The sequence below is a fragment of the Manihot esculenta genome, chromosome 5 (genome assembly GCF_001659605.2).
Source record: "Manihot esculenta cultivar AM560-2 chromosome 5, M.esculenta_v8, whole genome shotgun sequence".
NCBI classification, from domain to species: Eukaryota; Viridiplantae; Streptophyta; class Magnoliopsida; order Malpighiales; family Euphorbiaceae; genus Manihot; species Manihot esculenta.
Genome location: NC_035165.2, coordinates 4,268,574 through 4,287,637, shown reverse-complemented (window position 1 = coordinate 4,287,637; position 19,064 = coordinate 4,268,574). Strand labels below are relative to the sequence as shown.

Genomic DNA, 19,064 nt, shown 5'->3' with positions numbered 1-19,064 from the left:
CAGATAGCCACCGCAATATCAATTCAATTGTGAATGGAAAGTCGCGTTTCAAATCTCAGCGAGGAGCATTTTAGTTGGCATTTAAGCAATATACTAAACAAAAGCGTACTTCATTACACGAAATCGTTGCTGTTTTTCTCTCTATCATGTGGTCAAGCCCTTTGAATCCTGGTCACTACTACAATCAAGAGGATCACAATGGAGAGAAGCAACGATGATCTAATTCTGTCATCTGTCTCACCTGTGCTTTCTTCAGTGTGTTTCTCCCTCTCCAAAGGTTGGAAAATCTCGTTCATCAACAGCCGAAATTTCTGGATAAGTCGAGTAACTTGGGCTTTAGTGATGTCCATAATCCATCTCAACATACAGGTAACCACATCCTCTCCTTCATTACAGCTTTGTATCCTACGGGTTACGGCTGCGGAAGGCGAAACAAGTTCAGAGAAGAGAAGAGCATTAAACAAAAATTAACTCAATTTTAAGCCATTAAAATTCTTCTCCATCACACGTAGATAAACCTGGAGTGATGCATGACTCTCGCAGCTGCCGCACTAACTCGTTGTTCATAACAGCATCCCACACCGCTTTATCAGATGATAGAGACATCACCACTCTCTAAGTGAATTTGAAACCCTATAAGTGACAATTTACAATATGAAATTCAAATTTGTAGTTGGTAAAAAAGATTTACCATAATAATTGGCTCTCTTTGCAGCAAACCAAAAGCATTCAAAAGTCTTGCATATCCATGAGATAGCGATTTTCTGATATCACCACATCCCAATGTTTGCAGCAGATGCACCAACTCCAAGTCAGACGAAGAAATCCCTTTCATAAAACTATTCACATAGCAAGTCATAAGTTCATTTAGTGTTAAAGCCAATAGGTGACTATAGATTTGAATCGTGACAAATATCACTCACTTGTGCAGAGCAGTCATGGCACCTTCAACTTCAGAGTGAGATGGAACAAGGCCGAAAATATCCCGGTTGGAATACTCGCTTGCTGTTTTCTCTTCTTTCCCTACCACAGAGCCGTTTCTCGTAGAAGTTCCACTAGGATAATAAGAAGAAGAAGATTGTGAAACTGGTGCAAAATTATTGACAGGGACTGGGAAATTAAGAGTAGTGGAAGGAGGAGGAGGAAGAGATAAAGAGGGGAAGGAAGATAAGGAAGTGTTGGAATGGATCATCTGAAGGTCAATATGCATGGCTCCTCCTCCCATCTTTCGTTAATTCCTCCGACTATCTACTGTTTAGGTGTTTCTGGCTCTCTCAGCCTCATCGAGTGCTCTCCACTCTCCTTTGGAAAGATAAAGTTAATTTCTTTCTTTCCTTTTTTTTTTTTTCTTTGTAATTAAGAAAACATAACTCTTCCTTAAAAAAATTAAAATTTAATTTTATAAATGAATTTTTTAGAGGCATATATAATTTTTTTTTTTGATTTTGACATGCAAGAAAATATATCATAATACTGTATATATAAATTAATATATTAATTATTCAATAAAACTTATATATTTATTATTTTAAACTTTTTAGCTGTATATAATTTAATAAATTTCAATGTAGTTGTTGAATATATTTTTATATATTTAAATTTATATTAGATGCATAAAAATTATACTTATTCAATTACTATGACATCACTTTCAAAAAGTTTTTTTTTTATTACATTTATTTAATTATTAATTATTTGAAATATCAAATCTTGTATATATTTAGATAAATGAAAAAGAAGGAATATACAAACGACGACGTTGAGTTAACGGGTCCGGCTTAAATAGTGATTCGTCACGAGGAAAATGCAATGTGGCGGTTTCAGACGTGAAGAAAATTTATGTAAAAGATAAAATAAGAAAATTATATAGGAGAAAACTTCTTTTCCATCTTCCAGATACAAGGAATTCCTGCAATCCTCTGCTCTCACATTTGGAGTAGATTCATTTTGCCTCCAATAGAATTTCATTCTCATTCCCAGGTTTGCTTTCTCTCTCTCTCTCTCTCTCTCTCTCTGCAGATATATGTTATATATGTGTGTATATACAGTTAGTATTTAATTGGATCATGTTTTGGATCAGATGGCTGACGGCAATGCGCAATCAAGGTACGTTAAGTTGACAAAGGATCAATCGCCGACCGAAGATATCACTCCCGGCGAGCTTAATCAGCCTATTCAAGTTCCTGAGGTCACTTTCTCTTTAAATTTGTGTACACAACGTGCATGGGATGTGTGGGGGAAATGCGCTTCCAATTAGGGATTTCTTATGAATTTTCCGTCCTGTTATCATATTATTACTATTTTGTTCTCAGCAACAGAATCTCTTATTTGCGCTAACTCGCCTTTTTACAGTTAGTCATTCACAGATGTATTGAATGCGGGCAGGCTCTACCTGAAAGCTATGAGCCTCCTGCTGATGAAGATTGGACTACCGGGATTTGCCGCTGTGCTGATGATACTGAGAGTTGTAAGAATCCATCCTGTTTTTTTACTATTTATTTTATTCATAGTTTCATCTGAAACATCCATGGAAAAAAGTAAGGACAGTCATCCTTTCTCTCATACGTTTGAATGTGGATGGTCATATTATCTTTGCTTGCGTGAGTTTCTAACCTGTTATCAGTTTGATATTCTAAACATAATCGAGAATTTGGTCCCTTTTGAGAACGATTTTTTGAGACTCATTACATTGAGTAGACATAGAAGCCCTGTGTCATAGGGAATGATTTTCAGTGAATGATAATTTATTGTGACTAGAAAATCAAGATGCGGTAAAAGAAATTAGATTTTCCACGTCTATGATGCTTCATAGCTCATCCAGAGGTATTGGATTCTGCATTGAGAGATTAAATTGGGGGAATCCTTCGGATTGCTGGGAATAGGAAACCTGAAGGTTGTGTGCGAAGCCCTAACTACCTTGTGGATTTGCTAGAAATTATGGCCATGTCCACAAGGTACTTCATTTTTTTAATTGATTTTTGAGTTATTACATGCGTTGCAGGCCGGACTGGACTGTTTTGCCCATGTGTGTTGTTTGGACATAATGTCGAAACACTGAGGGAAGATATTCCCTGGTCCAATGCATGTGTTTGCCATGCCATGTGTGTTGAAGGTGGACTGGCGCTTGGAGCAGCTACTCTGTTTTTCCATGGTATTGATCCTAAGACTTCTTTCCTCATTTGCGAGGGTTTGTTTTTTACCTGGTGGATGTGTGGAATATACACTGGGCTGTTTCGACAATCACTGCAGAAGAAATATCATCTTAAGGTAATGTTGAATTCCAAGTTGTGGAGATTTTCTGGTTAACTGCTGCTTAAATTTTGGAGTATTTGTTTATTTTTGACATTGCAGCCTGCAACACCACAGAAGATATGTAATTATTCTTATATTGAGTAACGTGTTTTTTACCACAATGGGCCTGTTGAATATTTGTCTGAAAAGCTTCTACACGCAGAATCTGGGGACTGTTAGACAGGCAGTACGTTTCTGCAATTTAAGTTTGATTTAATGGGTTATCAAAATGCAGGGGGCTGCCGCGTTGTATACATTTGGAGTTGGGAGTTGTTATTTGTATTTGTCAATTTCCCATTCAGCATAGAAATGTCTTATCATTTTACCATACATAAAATTTTAGTTGGTTAAGCTAATGGCTTTGCTCTGAAAATTTTTTTCAACACCTATAAACTTTGAAGGGCCCATCTGTTCCTACTTGTAGAATTATGGACCAATCGGATTATTATTTACTGACTCTGTTCAGAAACTCCTCTGCAGAATTCACCATGTGACCCGTGCCTGGTGCACTGTTGCATGCACTGGTGTGCCTTGTGTCAGGAGCACAGGGAGATGAAGAACCATCTATCTGAAGATGCTGCTGTGCAGATGACTGTTGTTAATCCTCCACCAGCTCAACAGATGAACCAAGGATATACATCAGCCAATAAATCTACTAGAAATGGTACACACACTAATTTGGAGATACGGCCAGTGTAGATTTCATGATTTACCATGCACAGATATCCTAAAGATTCCTCAACTTTTTTGGGTTTTTTTTTTTTGGGTCTTCGAATCAGATCATATTATTTAGGAATTTTTGGCAGTTGCTCGCACACAACAGCAAAATTCAATTTTTGTACTAAGATTCTTATTCATATTCTTCTCTTTCCCACACCCTCCCCCTTTTTCTGTTTCTGTTAGTTTGGTTAACATTTATAGTTCTATTCTATGAATATCAATCGATAGAAACACACTGGAGCGCAAGTGCTGCGTTTGCCTATGAGAAATATATTGGAGATTACATTAACATACTCAAGTTTCATAGTAAAGCACGATGGTATGTGTTCGTTTAATTACGTTTTTTGGATGTTTCCATTTCAACCTTTTACGGTGCTAGGTAATGAGATTGCAAATTTGAGACAAGTTTGCTACGTAATAGTGGGGACAGATTACGTCTAACGAGATGAAGGTCACAAAAAGTCTTTTTTATATAGTTAATGCTTTTCTCACATTATAATTAAATGACTATTATAATGCGACTCGAAAACTAGATAATGTAATTACTAATGAAAATTTTAGTAGTACGTGAAAGTGATAAATAATTTGAAAACAAAAATTCTCTAAAATGAGAATTATTGTAAAATGACAATTAAGGATAGAGGGGAGGGGGCCGACTGCGGTAGTTCATTATTTTTTAATAGAACATTACAAATTTCACTTGGATAATCCAAGATTTAATATTGAGTGCAATTATTAGCCAGAATTTAATATTAAATTGAGACTCAAATTTCGTCCACCTGATAACAATGCAGCTTAAAACTCTCAAAGCTAGAGAGCAGCAACATCAACAGTAACCAATAGCAGCAATGGAAAATAAAATTTTAAACTCTTTTTGAGGTCTTTGTTATCCTATACAAACTCTGGTTTGGATTTGTTACTCCCACGCGTTAAAGCTATGCAATTTGTACGACACATTAGCCTGTAGCACTAAAGATCAAATAAATCGATGCTTTCAGAGAAAAAATAATGATATTACCCGTTAATTCAATTGCTATCATCTGCATATTGCACGTATCTACTGCTTATCGCTCAAAAACACAATCAACTGGAAGATCTTTTAGTGATAACTAGGTGAACGCTTCTCGTTGTTCTGTGGGAAGCTCTAGATCAGGCTCCAGTTCATTAAGAGGAGAGAAATAATGTTCCACCATGTCTTCTGACACTTGCTCCAAGCTCGCAGGATTCCACTGCATATTGAAGAAAAGCCGACCCAATTACTGCAGTTTTATTTTAATTATCTACGAGAACACATTATCGGCTAATCTTGCAGCTCCATTCTGCACTTGAATATTGGAATATTTAATCCAGATTACCAAATGCCACTATTCATGCCAAACCCTAGTCCATCTAGGATACATACTTGAGTCCTCTTAATCACCATTTATGTACAGACAATTTATACCTTTGGTGCTAAATCCTTGTCCACCATTCGCGCACGAACACCCTGAGGAATTAGAAAAACAAAAAACATTGTGACAAATTGTGTATAGTTGTTCGATTGACAAATAGATTAATTTTTATACCTCACAAAAGTCAGTAGAGATATTCTTGGATATTCCCTGTAAGGACATTCGATATTCACGGACCAAGCATTGATCGAGCGTTTCAAATCTACCCTCTCGTATCTGGAACAATCATTAGCTACAGTTCAGGTTATAATGTAATCATTTCAGAAGACACCTAGAAACATGACAGAGGGGACTCACAGATCTTAAGGAAACCTTCAAGCTCAATGGTGACGCTTCTTTAAGTCTTCTTAGAGTGGAATTGCAAAATGCATCATTGCTTCCAGAAGCTTCACTTTCCTAAGAGAAATGGTTATCAAATTGTAATGATATTAGTGCAATTTGATTTGCTATTTTGGTGGAGGCATTTCTAAAAGCACGGTTGGCAGGGCCATCCCATGATTGACAAGTCCTTCAGATCTAAACTTTCTGAAATGAATACTGTGGAAAACATGCTATGAAAATCCAGTTGGGTTTGTGGTTCTGAACAAACAAAAAACAGTGCAGTTCAAAATATATGCTTACCAGAGCATAAAATATTTCTTCAACAGTGTCATGGCTGAAACATTTATCAACAGTTTCAATCCTAAATAAATGAGACAAGAAATCAACTATCTTGATGATTATAATGAATTAATGATAAAATAGGCATTTTTTTTGTAGCTTCCATGTTATAAAGATTAGACATTTTACAGCTTCTGCTGTGAACCATCTCTTTATTCCAAAAAGAACTTATAATTACAACTTCCATGAGTAAGTTTTCAAAATGTTAAAACAAACCTGTGAAGTACACTCATCTTATCTGGATGTACAAGGTCACTATATTTTTCTAAAGTTGCTTCGATGACTGAAGGATCATCGGTGACCAGTTTCCCAAGCTGTTGTTCAATTAATTGAAGCCTCTATAGGATCAAAATAACAAGATAGATCAATCATTTATAACCAGGAAAGATACTGAACAAGAAATCAAGAAAAATGTGGAGGAGAGTCCATCAGTATTAACTTCACTATATGAATAGTGTGTAGCTAGGCCACAAGCAATCATTTCTGCTCCACTGAGGGTTTCTCCACTTAAAGCCAAATATTCCCCTGAAAACAGGGATCAACTTCAAATCAGAATCATACTAAAGCGAATAAGTAGTTCTCATCATTTTCCAAGCTTAGCTAAATCATTCACCAATTTCTTCTAAGTAGACATATCGTGATGTGTTTAAGCGTCTCAAACAACTAGCTTCACTGAATCCATTCAGACAGTTGGTTCCCAACTTCAGCATAGCCAACTGACATACTATATTGTCAAATAGCAGACAAAGAAGTGCCATCCCGATAACCATTTTAATCCAAATGATCATGAAAATAGTCAGATATTGTAGCAGAAATGAAGCCCATCTCTTTATTTTGTCGAGAATCAACAACCACTACATAAAACAAAATAAATAAGGATTGAGACTCGACAATTAACTCCAAGGAGAAATATTCATTCTGCTGAAAGAGTCTGCAATATCCCTCAAGCTAAGCACAAGAATCATCAGGCACCCATTTACGAGAAGGTCGCCAAAGTAACTAAAGGGAAGGGACACCGAGGGAGAAAAAATAAGGTGCTGAAAGGTTGGTACTTCTACATGAAATTAAAAGGAGGAAAAAAATATATTGCACGAATAAACCATTCATCAATCAGAAACCTTCATTTTCGGTCTTTCAAAGAACATAAAATACTCCACTGCCGCATAGTGTACTTGAGAAAAATAACATGGAGAAAAAAGAGAATATGCTACTGCAAGAATACCCAAGTGACCAGGCAGATGTGAGAGATAGAAGGATGCACCAGCATCAGGGTGGAATCCAATAAGAGTTTCAGGAGTAGCGAAAACCTGAAAGTTTTTTGCAGATAATAATAAGGAGATTCAGAACAGTTTGAAAAAACAATGGGTAATTTTCACTCGCGGTCATTGAACTTAAGTCATTGTTTCGTTGCAATCACTAAATTTCAATTAGTTTAGAAAAATCATCAATGTCTAAGTACTTACCTGAAATAGTCACTCGGATAAATTTTCGGTGGATTTTTCGGCGAAACGCACACGTGACATCCTACATGACTAAAAAAAAGAAAAAAGAAATTCTTTGCCATGTCAGAGGCTGTTAACCTCGGCATGACATAATTCTTTAACCCCCTTCACTATTGAAAAAGATTCATCTTCCTCCTCTGTTTTATATGGGTTTGATATTTCAAGACCCATACTTGGTACTCAACCTAAATCACTCTCTCTGTGAAGCATAAGAAGGCCAAGATGGGGTCAGTTTCGCAGAAAATAGGAGATGGGATGTTAGATTGCTGAAATTTCATAGGGATGAAATTTTCTTTTTGCGACTTATGGTTGTAATGGAACAGGCTCCTCGGAGGAAACCTAAAAATCTCGAGTTGAAGTACTAAAAATTTTTAGCAATTTTTCTCATATTTCTTTTATTGAATTGTTGCACTTAAATATAAAATGAAGACATAAACATCTCCTAAAAACAGAGAACCATTAAGCATAAGCAACATAGAGGATCACCCTCCTACCACTAGAAAAAAAACAAAAACTAACTTACACTATCTATATCATGGGTTAACCACTAAGAATATGACTAAACTACTAATTACATGACTCTTGAAAACAGGATTTATTGAATTGTTGCACTTAAATATAAGAGGGAGACATAACCATATCCTAAAAACAGAGAACCATCAAGCATAAGCAACACAGGGGATCACCCTCCTACCACCGGGAAAAAAGCAAAAACTAACTTGCACTATCTACATCATGGGTTAACCACTAAGAACATAACTAAATTACTAACTACATGACTCTTGAAAATAGGACAACTAACTTCCATTATTTGTTAAATTACTCCCTCTTCCACTATGCACTTGTCCTCAAGTGCAAACTCAGGAAATTTCTAAAAATTATTCAGCCAATAGTTAGTCCATTGCGATATTTCCTGGGTCGTCATCTACTAAATTCAGCCAGAATAATTTCTTGCATTGATGTCCTTGAACAAAGAGTTCATAACAGTTAAAACAAAATCCTTTTCGTCGTCATTCCTCCATCTCATTGCGGTTCAAGTGCTTAATGATTCGAGTACCTTTTGCTTCCATTGTTTGTTGAGATAAATGATTAGTTGAAGGACTTACAGCACATATGGATCAATTTTTCCATTCATAGAGTCTTGACATGCTCATGGCGGTGACTAGGTCTATTGGTTGGTGAAATTCCACCTCCACAGCAATGTATTCTTACAGCTCATTGAGATAAAGCTGTATTTTTTTATTTTGAGTGAGACTTCTAGCTCGAGAGACAATAATTTCAAATTGGGTTTGGTAGTCAGCAATAGTTGGCCCAAAATGGAGATTGCATTGGTGCTTGTACTCTTCCCAAGTCAAGTTAGGAAAATCATGCATTAACTGCAAAAATCACAATTGAGTTGTACCTTCCAAATGAAAAGAAGCTAAACTAACCTTTTCTTCTGCAAAGGCCTGTTGGTATTGAAAGAAGTGTTCACACCTACTCAGCCATCCTAATGGATCTTCTTGTCCATTGAATGAGGAAAATCTAATTTGGTGAATTTTGAAATAATCATACCATTGCCTGAATTATCTGAACTTGTTGATCTTACTACTCCTTTGCCTCTGGATGAGCGAGAGTGGCTGCTTCCCTCAGTCACAGGTGATGGATTAGAGTTGGTAATGTCACAGGTAAAAGATTCTAATTGAGCACTTAGTTCTTCTTGGCGAGCCTTATTGGCAACTTGCTCTTCCAAGAATAAGGCAAGAATTCGATCAAGTTGTTGGATTGAGTCACCCATAACCTCTGTCTCTCATACCAAATGTTAGGGTCCTTAGAAATGGGATCGAGTTATGGGATGAAGTTGAGGAATTAATAGATCAATGAATGAAGAAAGTGGTTGTTTTTTTTTTACCTATGATGAAAGTTGTACAAACTCATTAAAAGAGAACTCACATGAATTAATAGTATTTCCTTTATTATCTCAGCTGAACTTAAACACAAAGGAAAGAGATAATCTCTTTCTATAAAGAAAGAAAGTTATTAGCATGATCAAAACATGGAGGATCATCCTCCTACAACTAAGAAAAGTGAAAGAAAATAAAGCAAAACATTAACAACACTACTAACAGCACTATTAACCACTAATGGCACTACTAATAGCACTATTAACCACTAAAAGCACTACTAACATCATCATTAACACATAGGAGACAACACTACTATCAAGTAAGACATCATGGGTAGTAACAACTGCATTAGTGACTTTGACTAATGTTAGCAAATCATGCAAGTTAAGTTGTCCTATTTTCAAGAGTCGTGTAGTTAGTGGTTTAGCCATGTTCTTAGTGGTTAACCCATAATGTGTAGATAATGCAAGTTAGTTTTTGTTTTTCCTCAGTGGTGAGAAGGTGATCCTCCATGTTGCTTAATGGTTCTATGTTTTTACGAGATGGTTATGTCTCCTTCTTATATTTAAGTGCAACAATTCAATAAAAGAAATATGAGGAAAATTGCTAAAGTTTTTAAGTACATCAACTCAAGAGATTTTTAGGTTCTCTCTAAGGAGCCTATTCCATTGCAATCATAAGTCGCAAAAAGAAAATTTCGTCCCAAAACAAATTTCAACAATAGACCCATACCTCGATCCATTTCCAAGGACTAACAATTTGGTATCAGGGCCGGGAGTTATGGGAGATTCAATCCAACATCAACACAATAGAATTTCAGCTTTGTTTCTTGAAAAACAGGCTGTTAATAAATTCCGACAAGAGAAACTCAATACAAAATTGAAAAACCTCACAAGAGTTGATACTAGTGCCAAACAGTCTACATCCACCTCAAATGGCAATACCAAAGTCGAGCTTCTTCAAAATCAAAAAGGACAGCCAATTTAACTTGTGCATAATATGATTCTTCCAGTAACGCTCCTATGGTCCCTAAATTTGCTATATTGGATTTTCCACGATTCAATGGGCAAGAAGATCCTCTGGGTCGGTTAACTCATTGTAAGCATTTTTTCCGTCATCAACAAACGGAGAACGATGCGAAGGATCCATATTGGGAAACTGCCACTCAATTGAAACAACAATTCCCTCTCTCGTGCTTGAAGACGAGCACGCCAACATGGGAGAGAGCTAATATACAAGAAATTCACACGTAGAAAAAGAAAAATACTTAAATGCAAGATCAAGTCAAAGTCACTAATGCAGTTGAGAAAAATTAGCTCCATATGTTATTACTACCCATGATATCCTACTTGCTAGTAGTGTTGTCTCCTATGTATTAATGGTGATATTAGTAGTGTTGTTAGTGATTGATGGTGCTGTTAGTAGTGGTGTTAATGTTTTATTTTATTTTCTTTCTCTTTCTTAGTTGTAGGAGGGTAATCTTTCATGTTCTAATCATGCTAATAACTTCCCTTATTTATAAGAAAAGGTTATCTTAAAGAAAACATAATTAATTTGCTAAAAGTTGTTGAGTACTTAACTCAAGAGATTTTCAAGTTCTCTCCTAATGAGTTTGTACAACCTTCATTATAGATAAAAAAAAAAAAATCACTTTCTTCTTTACTCATTGATCCATTAATTCCTCAACCTTGTCCGTCATATCAAGAGAGCAACCGTGTGTTCCTCCACAGTCAACATTCTTATGATCTTCTCTGTTATCGCTATTAATCTCTTTGCTCTCTATGCCTCCACATTCTCGCCCAAATACTATCAAAATCATATCTTCCATAACACCCACAAGAACATCTCTCTAATCTCTGAATAAGTCTCTATAATCTTAAGTGAGATTAATTCTTCCCAAAAACAACTTGCAAAGATGGAAAAGGAGCTCTTGGGCTATAAAACCATAGATATTTCAAGATCCAATATTGCAGATGAGCCAAATTATCTCTACAACATACCAGCTACCTCTTGGTTAGGATTCAAGAACTGGGATTATTGAAATGGTGGCATTTGTTGGGCATTCTTATGAGAAATCTGCAAATTTATTCGTCTTCCTCCCCTATTTTATCTGGGTTTAATATTTTTACGATGAAAAAAGCTAGTGGTCTTCACATTCTCATCTTGAAATGGCAAGAACCCAGCAAGGAGAACATAAAGGATTACCCCACATGACCATATATCGGCTTTGAATCTACTGTATTCCTTCTTCCTCAGAACCTCTGGCGCCACATACGATGGAGTCCCACACTACATGTGTAGAAGCCCATCATGGAATTCTCTGACGTGGCAAAGGAGTTAAACTTTTCCTCTTTTATAGATACGTAGAACATGCCACATGTGCGTTTTGTCAAAAAATCCGCCGGAAACTCACCCGAGTGATTATTTAAGATAAGTATTTAAAAGTTAATGATTTGTCTGAAACAAATTGAAATTTAGTGACTATAATGAAACAATGACTTAAATTCAGTGAGTGACTGAGTGAAAATTTCCCAAAAATAATAATAACCAAGATGTTTGAAAAGTAATAGATACATTATGTTTTCTATGACATACAGTTCTATCAGTTGCAACACGAAATGTACCAGGGATTGAAACTCCAGCACCACCACCCATGGTAATGCCGTCCAAGATAGCCACCTGATGCGAGATTCTTAATGCATGAGTTAAAATAACAGAAGTCATATTATAGCAGAATAATTGGCGTCGTGAAAAATGTCTGCTATATGAGGAAATGTCTACACGTAGAAACATGAAGAGATGCATTCATTGGTAGCTAAATATAAAATGCCAAAGAGGATAGTAGTATGCACAAGTTAATGATTTGAGAGTCGTGAATACTCACATGTGGCTTCAAATATGTACCTAGTTCATATATGAAACTATATATTGTCCGGAAAAATTCCTTACAGTCTTCTAACTTCCCTGCAAATACAGTACCCAACAGTGTGCTAACTTTAATGGAAGCCTTAAGCTGATGAACTGACGCAGGCATTCTATTTTATTTTATTTTATTTTAAGAAAAAAAAAAGAATCGGTTGAAGTGAGAATTTTGTCAAGTAGGCGTTAGCAGAGGCATAACAGCCTCGACTTTTTACCTTGCTTTATCAAGTGATAAAGAGAAACAATGTCCCCACCTGCACAAAATGCCCTGCCACTGCCCTTCACATATTCAAAACATTGACCAATTTTCCTTAGCACACATTGAAATTAATTTAAACAATCTTTAAAAAAAAAAAAAAAACCTAAACCAATAAGCGAATGTTGGAATTTTACCTTCATCATCACAAAACCAATATCTGGATTATCCTCCCAAGATTTATACAATTTTAGCAATCTCGCACACTAACATTATTATTAAAAAAAGAAAATAATTAGACGAGCAATTCTAATCTAAATAGTGACCAGTATTACTTTTTTTTTTTTAAAAAAAAAAGAGGCAAAAGCTAGAACAGAACCATATTCGTATTCAGAGCATTGAGGGCGGAAGGTCTGTTGAGAATGGCGGCTCTCGAATAAGCTTCGCCTTCAACTAATACCTGCGTCGGCCAGTCATAGCAAGACCAAAGTGCTAATTAAACACAAAATAAACACAGAGACAGTGATGATGATATTGAATTAGAAGGAAAATAACAACTTGATTCTGGATATCATCATCGATTGAGCTATTGCTTGGAAGAGAAGATAGGTTTCTGTAGTGGTAATTGGGAAGGGCGCGCCAACTCTCAGCTCTACTCCGCCTTATAAGCAAGGCCGCCGCTGCCTTCAATCCCTGCATTGTTGTCTTCTACTTCTTCCAACGCTTTCTGTCCTTAAGAGTTTGCTTTGCTCTCTCTGGTTTTGCAAGAGAAACGCAGAAATTAGTTCTCAGCTTTACTGATTGCGTGCATTTCTGTATCGTTTGGCTGCAGATCCATCTTTATCCTCATCCAGGATTGGGACGTTGCGTACATTTTTTTTTTGGCCCTTTTCAGAGAGTATATTTTATATAAAATAAAATAAAAATTATGAAGAGGAAAAAAATTACTCTTAGTAATGTTAAAACTCTAATTTAACATGAAATTATTTTTTTATCAACTAAAATATGGTGAATAACTAAAATAAGAGTTGAGTGATATAAAATATAAAACACCTTGTTAATATTCGTAATTAAGATAAACTAATATTTTTAAACAAACTAAGATGCTCAAAATTAATTTAGTTAATAAAAAAACTATATTATATCCTTCCTTCATTCCACAGAAATAATCCTATTTTCTTTTTTCATTACTACTAAATTGTAAAGTACTTTCAGTTTCAAAAGTTAGTTATTTATTAATCTACTAATATATTTTTAATTGATATATATTTAAAAATAAATTTATTAATTATAAATAATTTAATAAAAAATATAAAATATGTTAAACAATATAATATAAAATCTATTGTTTTAATTATATTTATGATATCTTTTAATATATATATGAAAAATAATATCAGCAGAGGGGGGGAGCATAAATTTAAAAAGAATTATCTTGTTAAATCTAACTTATAATTAATTAAATCGATGGATTTTTTTGTTTTTGGCCCTTTTCGGTAGGGATGGTAGGCGGACGGTTTTCATGGGTATCCGATCCGTCCAAACCCTATTAGGACGGATTTGAATTTTTAAACGTATTTGGACAGATTCGGGTTTGAAAAATTTTACCCGTCTCAGATTCGGGGTAGGGTTCGGGATTGGATGATCGGATACCCGTTACCCAAATCCGATTAACTATACTAACAAAACTAACTCTAATACCTAATTCATTTTTTCGTTTTACTCTGCTTTCCCTTGCTTCCCTTCCCATAGTTCTCAGTCACGTCTCTCCCCCACTTCACTGACGACTGCCGGCAGCTCAGTCATTACCGACGACGTCTCATTTCTCTTCGCAGTCAGCGATATCTCCTTCTCTCTCTCCAGCGGCGACATCTCCCACTTGCCAGTTGAAGACAACTCGATATCTCCTTCTTTCTCCCCAGTCGGGTGAAATCTACTCTTTTCGATTTACGCTTCTCTCCCCCACACTTCACTGACGCTAGAGACAACCCTTTCTCTCCTCAATAGGCGACATCTGCTGGAACTCTCTTCAGGTTTCAAGATCTTTTATGTGCATGTTTTTAAAGAATTTTAGAATTTATGGACTATTAATCTGATTATTTGAATATGTTAAAAAATTTAATTATTTGCTATTTGATTAATATAATACTGTTGATTTTTAGAATTTATGGATAATTAATCTGATTATTTGATTATAAATCATTATTTGCTGGATTGCTGAGTTGCTGATTCTTGTCATTGAACATTTCTCCTTCTACTGGATTGTTAGGTAGTTTATTTGCTAGTTTTTGTCATTGAATTGAATTAAAAAAATTATTTGCTGAGTTGCTGGTTCTCGTCATTGAACATTTCTCCTGCTGAGTTGTGCAACTGTTAGATAATTTATTTGGTAGTTTTTATCATTAAATTGAATTGAATGTAAAAAAGGTATTGTGCGGATATTGTTAAACGGGTTTGGAATAGTAAAATTAAAATATTAAACAGGTTTAAGACGAATTCAAAAATTATATATATAATCGTGTTCAGATTTGAATACTCGTAATGTTACGGATACCCTAACCTTATACATCTACTTTTCGGTGAGTACATTGACAGGCATCGTCCAGACCAGAGGATAAGCTGTATCCATTTACGTTGGCGTAAAGGAAAATCCCACTTGCTATATGGATGTGCATGAGGATGGGATGGTAATTTAACATACACTTTTTGATATATTTTATATAATATGTCTTATAATTAATAAATAATTTATGTTTGAGCTTCTGATAGTTTATTTAAAATAATTTTTATATTGATCCAAATTTTATATATTAAAATATTCAAATACTTAACATCACAATTTATTTATATAAAATAATATTAATTAAGCGTAAAATATCTACATTTAGAATAACGTTTTATTTAAATTTATATTGTAATTTTAAAAAATTTAATTGTTTTATCATATTATTAAAATTTTAAAATATAAATTATTTGGCAAAATGAATTTTAATTAAATTTAGACATTAAAATTAAAAAATTATTATATAATTTTTATAATATATAGAAATTTAATAGTTAATTTTTTTGATTTTAAAAAATATATTAAAATATTAAAAATATTTTAAAAAATTTATAAATTAATTTTTTAAATTATTTTTAACCATTAAATATTATAAAAAAATTAAACTGCTCTCAATACAAACAAATTAAATAATAAATTTTAAAAAATCTATAAAATTAATTAATAAATTTTTAAAATTATAAAAATTAAATAATAAAATAATAAAAAAATTAATTAGTAAATTTTATAAAAAATTTAATATATTTTTTAAATATAAAATTATTATTTTATCAAATTTATTATTCCTTTAATTTTAAAAATATATTAAAACGTTTCTGATATTTTTAAAAAATTACTAATTAATTTATCAGTTAATTTTAATTATTAAATATTATAAAAATTAATCTTTCAATTAATTTTAGATATTAAGTATTTTTAAAAAATTTAAAATATTTTTAATATAAAAAGATTAATTAATAAATTTTTTAAAAACTTGAATAACCAATTAATAAATTTTTTAAAATTATAGAAATTAAATAATAAAATATTTGATAAAAAAATTAGTTAAAAGATTAATTAATAAATTTTTAAAAAAATATGAATGTATTACTTAATTTATTCATATTATAAAAATTAAATAGTAATTTTTAAAAAAATTAATAAATTAATTAATAAATTTTATGGTACGATAAGAATTAAATTGTAATTTTTTTAAAATTATTAATGTGATCGAATTTTAAATATGGTAAATTTTTGCCATTGGCTACACATTTCAATCCCTACCAACCAGCATAAGCATAAAAAAAGCAAGGTTCACAGGTTTCATGGCGACTCGTCCCATTTTAACTGTGAAAGCAGGCATCTCATCCTCATCGTCACTGTTATCTTTATCCTCGATATTCGAAACTATTGATCTCGTCTCCTCATCTCAATCCCTTCCCGCATATATAACCTGCACCACCCCTTACATCAGTATCACCATTGCTACTCTTTCAAACTCATCAGAACTTTCGACTTCCTATCTGGACAGCCAATCTTCGCAGCAATGGCGAGAGACCCAGTTAGAGTTTTGGTTACTGGCGCTGCTGGTACTCTTTCTACTCGTTCAGCAATGTTGTTTCTTCAACAATGCTTTTAAATAATATATTCCTTTTGCATGTGGAAAATGGATTCTTTTCTTCAGAATGTGGAGATCTTTTGTATGTTTTTTTTCGTATGGGTGTAGGCAGTAGGCGTATAGTGTTTATTTTGGTATCTTTGTGCCTTGTTGTGGAGGTGTTTGCGGTTGATACTTTCTTTCGTTGTTACTATATCTTTAAACAAGGTTGGAAAGATAGCATCGCATGTTGTTGATTTCAACAGTAACAATTTGTTATCTATTGTCTGTTCCTAAGAGATGGACTCGGCTTGTATTGCTCTGCTTCAAAAAATTTCTGTTGTTTTATTTGTCATTGCGTTGTCTTGGAAGATTATTAGATATATGTGCAGCTTACTGAATGTAGAAAGGGAACCTGTGAGAGTACTGATAACTGGTGCTGCAGGCAAGTTCAATTTTAGCTTTGCCTCTTTTTTTCCGAGTAAAATGTTCTGCGTCATTTCGTTTGAAAAGAAATGGAAAGAAGGAGAAGGAGAAGGAGATGTCTGTATAATCTGATTCTACGTTTCCCAAATATTTGGATAAATTTCTGAACTGCTCCCTGGGTTTTCAGTTTTTTAAGCTACGATTATGTGATTCTTGCACTTGGTTTTCTGCTACAGGGCAAATAGGCTATGCTATTGTCCCAATGGTTGCAAGGGGGGTCATGCTGGGCCCTGATCAGCCAGTAATTCTGCACATGCTTGATATTGAACCTGCAGCTGAGGCCTTGAAAGGGGTGAAAATGGAATTGATTGATGCTGCCTTTCCTCTGCTCAAAGGTAGGTACTAGGCATAACATCTGGGTTTTGGTTTAAGGCTGATTCAGATTTCTCACCTTTCAGGTTTCTTGAATCATTTCCTGTATCATATTGGACAGGAATTATTGCTACAACTGATGTTGTTGAAGCGTGCATGGGTGTCAATATTGCGGTAATGGTTGGTGGATTTCCTCGAAAGGAAGGTATGGAGAGGAAGGATGTGATGTCCAGAAATGTATCAATTTACAAAGCTCAGGCTTCAGCCTTGGAGAAGCATGCTGCTCCAGATTGCAAGGTGGTTTCTTATTCATCAAATCCACAGGAAACAATTTACAACATAATTACTCTGTTATGTTGATGCATTTTCATTTCTCTTTTATGCAGGTGCTAGTGGTGGCAAATCCAGCAAATACCAACGCACTCATCTTGAAAGAATTTGCACCTTCAATCCCACAGAAACACATCACATGCCTTACACGACTTGATCATAACAGAGCATTGGGCCAAATCTCACAAAGGCTAGATGTTGAAGTTAGTGATGTGAAAAATGTCATCATCTGGGGAAATCATTCCTCAACTCAGTATCCAGATGTCAATCACGCAACAGTCAAAACCAGCAGCGGAGAGAAGCCCGTCAGAGAACTTGTCGCTGATGATAAATGGTAGGATGACATTTCAGATTTGAGATTGACATTTCTCTTGATAAGTATCAAGAAATAACACGTCTCTAAATGAATTTTTGCACAGGTTAAACGGTGATTTCATCACCACAGTTCAGCAACGAGGTGCAGCGATTATCAAAGCTCGAAAGCTATCAAGTGCATTATCTGCTGCTAGTGCGGCTTGTGATCATATACGTGATTGGGTTCTTGGAACACCTAAGGTTAGTTGTCCATGTCTTGAATATTATTTGATCATGCAAAACTGTCAGCAAACAGCGCCCTTTTTTTCACCTCTGTTATCTGTGAATCTTATTTTCAGGGAACATGGGTTTCTATGGGAGTGTATTCTGATGGATCATATGGGATCCCGCCTGGTCTCATTTACTCTTTCCCAGTTACATGCGAGAAAGGAAAGTGGTCCATTGTGCAAGGTAACTTGTGCTTATTTCATTACTAGTTTCAGAATATAACTGGTTTGTAAGATGACTATGCTCAGTGCAGTGTGTTCTGTGATTGTTACAATGGCAGGGCTTAAGATTGACGAGTTTTCAAGGGGAAAGATGGATGCAACAGCGAAAGAGCTCATGGAAGAGAAATCATTGGCTTATTCATGTCTCAATTGACAATTCCCTTATTTTCAATTTAGGAGAATAATGAGAGCGGCGTAGCACATCCAACAATAACAGAATTAAGAGGGGACCAGTTTCCTTTGCTAATTTAGACTATATTCAATGTTCAATAGACTTGATTTGGCTTTTAGCCTATCCAATGCAAATAAATATCAACTTGGTGAATCTCAGAGGATTGCATCGTTTCATTTATAAAACAAATCATT

At 34.6% G+C, this 19,064-nt stretch overlaps 4 protein-coding genes across 25 annotated transcripts; 2 read left to right on the top strand and 2 right to left on the bottom strand.

Moving 5' to 3' along the window:
* Positions 1–25: 25 nt before the first annotated feature.
* LOC110615146 lies at positions 26–1,341 on the bottom strand. The gene is made up of 4 exons (XM_021756869.2): positions 924–1,341; positions 692–839; positions 519–615; positions 26–418 (listed from the first exon to the last, which is right to left on the bottom strand). The coding sequence occupies exons 1-4, from the start codon at positions 1,223–1,225 to the stop codon at positions 153–155; spliced, it is 813 nt and encodes a 270-aa protein (XP_021612561.1). The 5' UTR covers positions 1,226–1,341; the 3' UTR covers positions 26–152.
* LOC110616330 (cell number regulator 6) lies at positions 1,185–4,462 on the top strand. 3 transcript variants are annotated; one of them, XR_006350679.1, is made up of 7 exons: positions 1,185–1,317; positions 1,725–1,980; positions 2,081–2,188; positions 2,353–2,467; positions 3,002–3,267; positions 3,352–3,478; positions 3,772–3,902. XR_006350679.1 is itself a non-coding variant. In XM_043956594.1 (6 exons), exons 3-6 carry the CDS (start codon positions 2,081–2,083, stop codon positions 3,988–3,990), a joined length of 708 nt encoding a protein of 235 aa, XP_043812529.1. In that variant the 5' UTR covers positions 1,185–1,317; positions 1,725–1,980; the 3' UTR covers positions 3,991–4,457. The 3 variants fall into 3 exon arrangements, 2 of the variants coding, with proteins under 2 accessions (XP_043812529.1, XP_021614418.1); XM_043956594.1 differs by lacking the exon at positions 3,352–3,478 and having other exon boundaries at positions 3,772–4,457; XM_021758726.2 differs by lacking the exons at positions 1,185–1,317; positions 3,352–3,478 and having other exon boundaries at positions 1,880–1,980; positions 3,772–4,462.
* A 391-nt stretch (positions 4,463–4,853) lies between these two features.
* LOC110616327 (3-hydroxyisobutyryl-CoA hydrolase-like protein 1, mitochondrial) lies at positions 4,854–13,475 on the bottom strand. Of its 19 annotated transcripts, none has more exons than XR_002488187.2 (15): positions 13,187–13,474; positions 13,008–13,088; positions 12,826–12,894; positions 12,648–12,711; positions 12,395–12,474; positions 12,085–12,189; positions 7,241–7,429; positions 6,736–6,976; positions 6,562–6,647; positions 6,339–6,460; positions 6,084–6,144; positions 5,760–5,858; positions 5,577–5,694; positions 5,456–5,497; positions 4,854–5,240 (listed from the first exon to the last, which is right to left on the bottom strand). XR_002488187.2 is itself a non-coding variant. In XM_021758713.2 (15 exons), exons 1-15 carry the CDS (start codon positions 13,325–13,327, stop codon positions 5,121–5,123), a joined length of 1,575 nt encoding a protein of 524 aa, XP_021614405.1. In that variant the 5' UTR covers positions 13,328–13,463; the 3' UTR covers positions 4,854–5,120. The 19 variants fall into 19 exon arrangements, 17 of the variants coding, with proteins under 17 accessions (XP_021614405.1, XP_021614403.1, XP_021614404.1 ...); XM_021758713.2 differs by having other exon boundaries at positions 5,577–5,678; positions 6,084–6,117; positions 13,187–13,463; XM_021758711.2 differs by having other exon boundaries at positions 5,577–5,678; positions 13,187–13,462.
* A 3,010-nt stretch (positions 13,476–16,485) lies between these two features.
* On the top strand, positions 16,486–19,019 carry LOC110616328 (malate dehydrogenase, cytoplasmic). 2 transcript variants are annotated; one of them, XM_021758725.2, is made up of 7 exons: positions 16,486–16,759; positions 17,430–17,588; positions 17,687–17,862; positions 17,952–18,229; positions 18,315–18,450; positions 18,549–18,660; positions 18,758–19,019. In XM_021758725.2, the coding sequence occupies exons 1-7, from the start codon at positions 16,717–16,719 to the stop codon at positions 18,850–18,852; spliced, it is 999 nt and encodes a 332-aa protein (XP_021614417.1). In that variant the 5' UTR covers positions 16,486–16,716; the 3' UTR covers positions 18,853–19,019. The 2 variants fall into 2 exon arrangements, with proteins under 2 accessions (XP_021614417.1, XP_021614416.1); XM_021758724.2 differs by lacking the exon at positions 16,486–16,759 and adding an exon at positions 16,775–17,212.
* Positions 19,020–19,064: the final 45 nt, after the last annotated feature.

Bases quoted from the DNA above. Each gene is read 5' to 3' on its own strand.
- LOC110615146 (XM_021756869.2), bottom strand. From the start codon at position 1,225: ATGGGAGGAGGAGCCATGCATATTGACCTTCAGATGATCCATTCCAAC. The intron at 840-923 runs GTGAGTGATATT...CTATGTGAATAG, and splicing joins GCCATGACTGCTCTGCACAA to TTTTATGAAAGGGATTTCTT. The intron at 419-518 runs GTTTATCTACGT...CGCCTTCCGCAG, and splicing joins AGAGTCATGCATCACTCCAG to CCGTAACCCGTAGGATACAA.
- LOC110616330 (XM_021758726.2), top strand. From the start codon at position 2,081: ATGGCTGACGGCAATGCGCAATCAAGGTACGTTAAGTTGACAAAGGAT. The intron at 2,189-2,352 runs GTCACTTTCTCT...GCCTTTTTACAG, and splicing joins AGCCTATTCAAGTTCCTGAG to TTAGTCATTCACAGATGTAT. The intron at 2,468-3,001 runs GTAAGAATCCAT...CATGCGTTGCAG, and splicing joins TGCTGATGATACTGAGAGTT to GCCGGACTGGACTGTTTTGC.
- LOC110616327 (XM_021758711.2), bottom strand. From the start codon at position 13,327: ATGCAGGGATTGAAGGCAGCGGCGGCCTTGCTTATAAGGCGGAGTAGA. The intron at 7,430-12,084 runs GTATCTATTACT...AAAAACTTTCAG, and splicing joins TATGTCATAGAAAACATAAT to GTTTTCGCTACTCCTGAAAC. The intron at 6,461-6,561 runs GTTAATACTGAT...TTGATCCTATAG, and splicing joins CACACTATTCATATAGTGAA to AGGCTTCAATTAATTGAACA.
- LOC110616328 (XM_021758724.2), top strand. From the start codon at position 17,068: ATGGACTCGGCTTGTATTGCTCTGCTTCAAAAAATTTCTGTTGTTTTA. The intron at 17,863-17,951 runs GTGGTTTCTTAT...TCTTTTATGCAG, and splicing joins ATGCTGCTCCAGATTGCAAG to GTGCTAGTGGTGGCAAATCC. The intron at 18,661-18,757 runs GTAACTTGTGCT...TTACAATGGCAG, and splicing joins AAAGTGGTCCATTGTGCAAG to GGCTTAAGATTGACGAGTTT.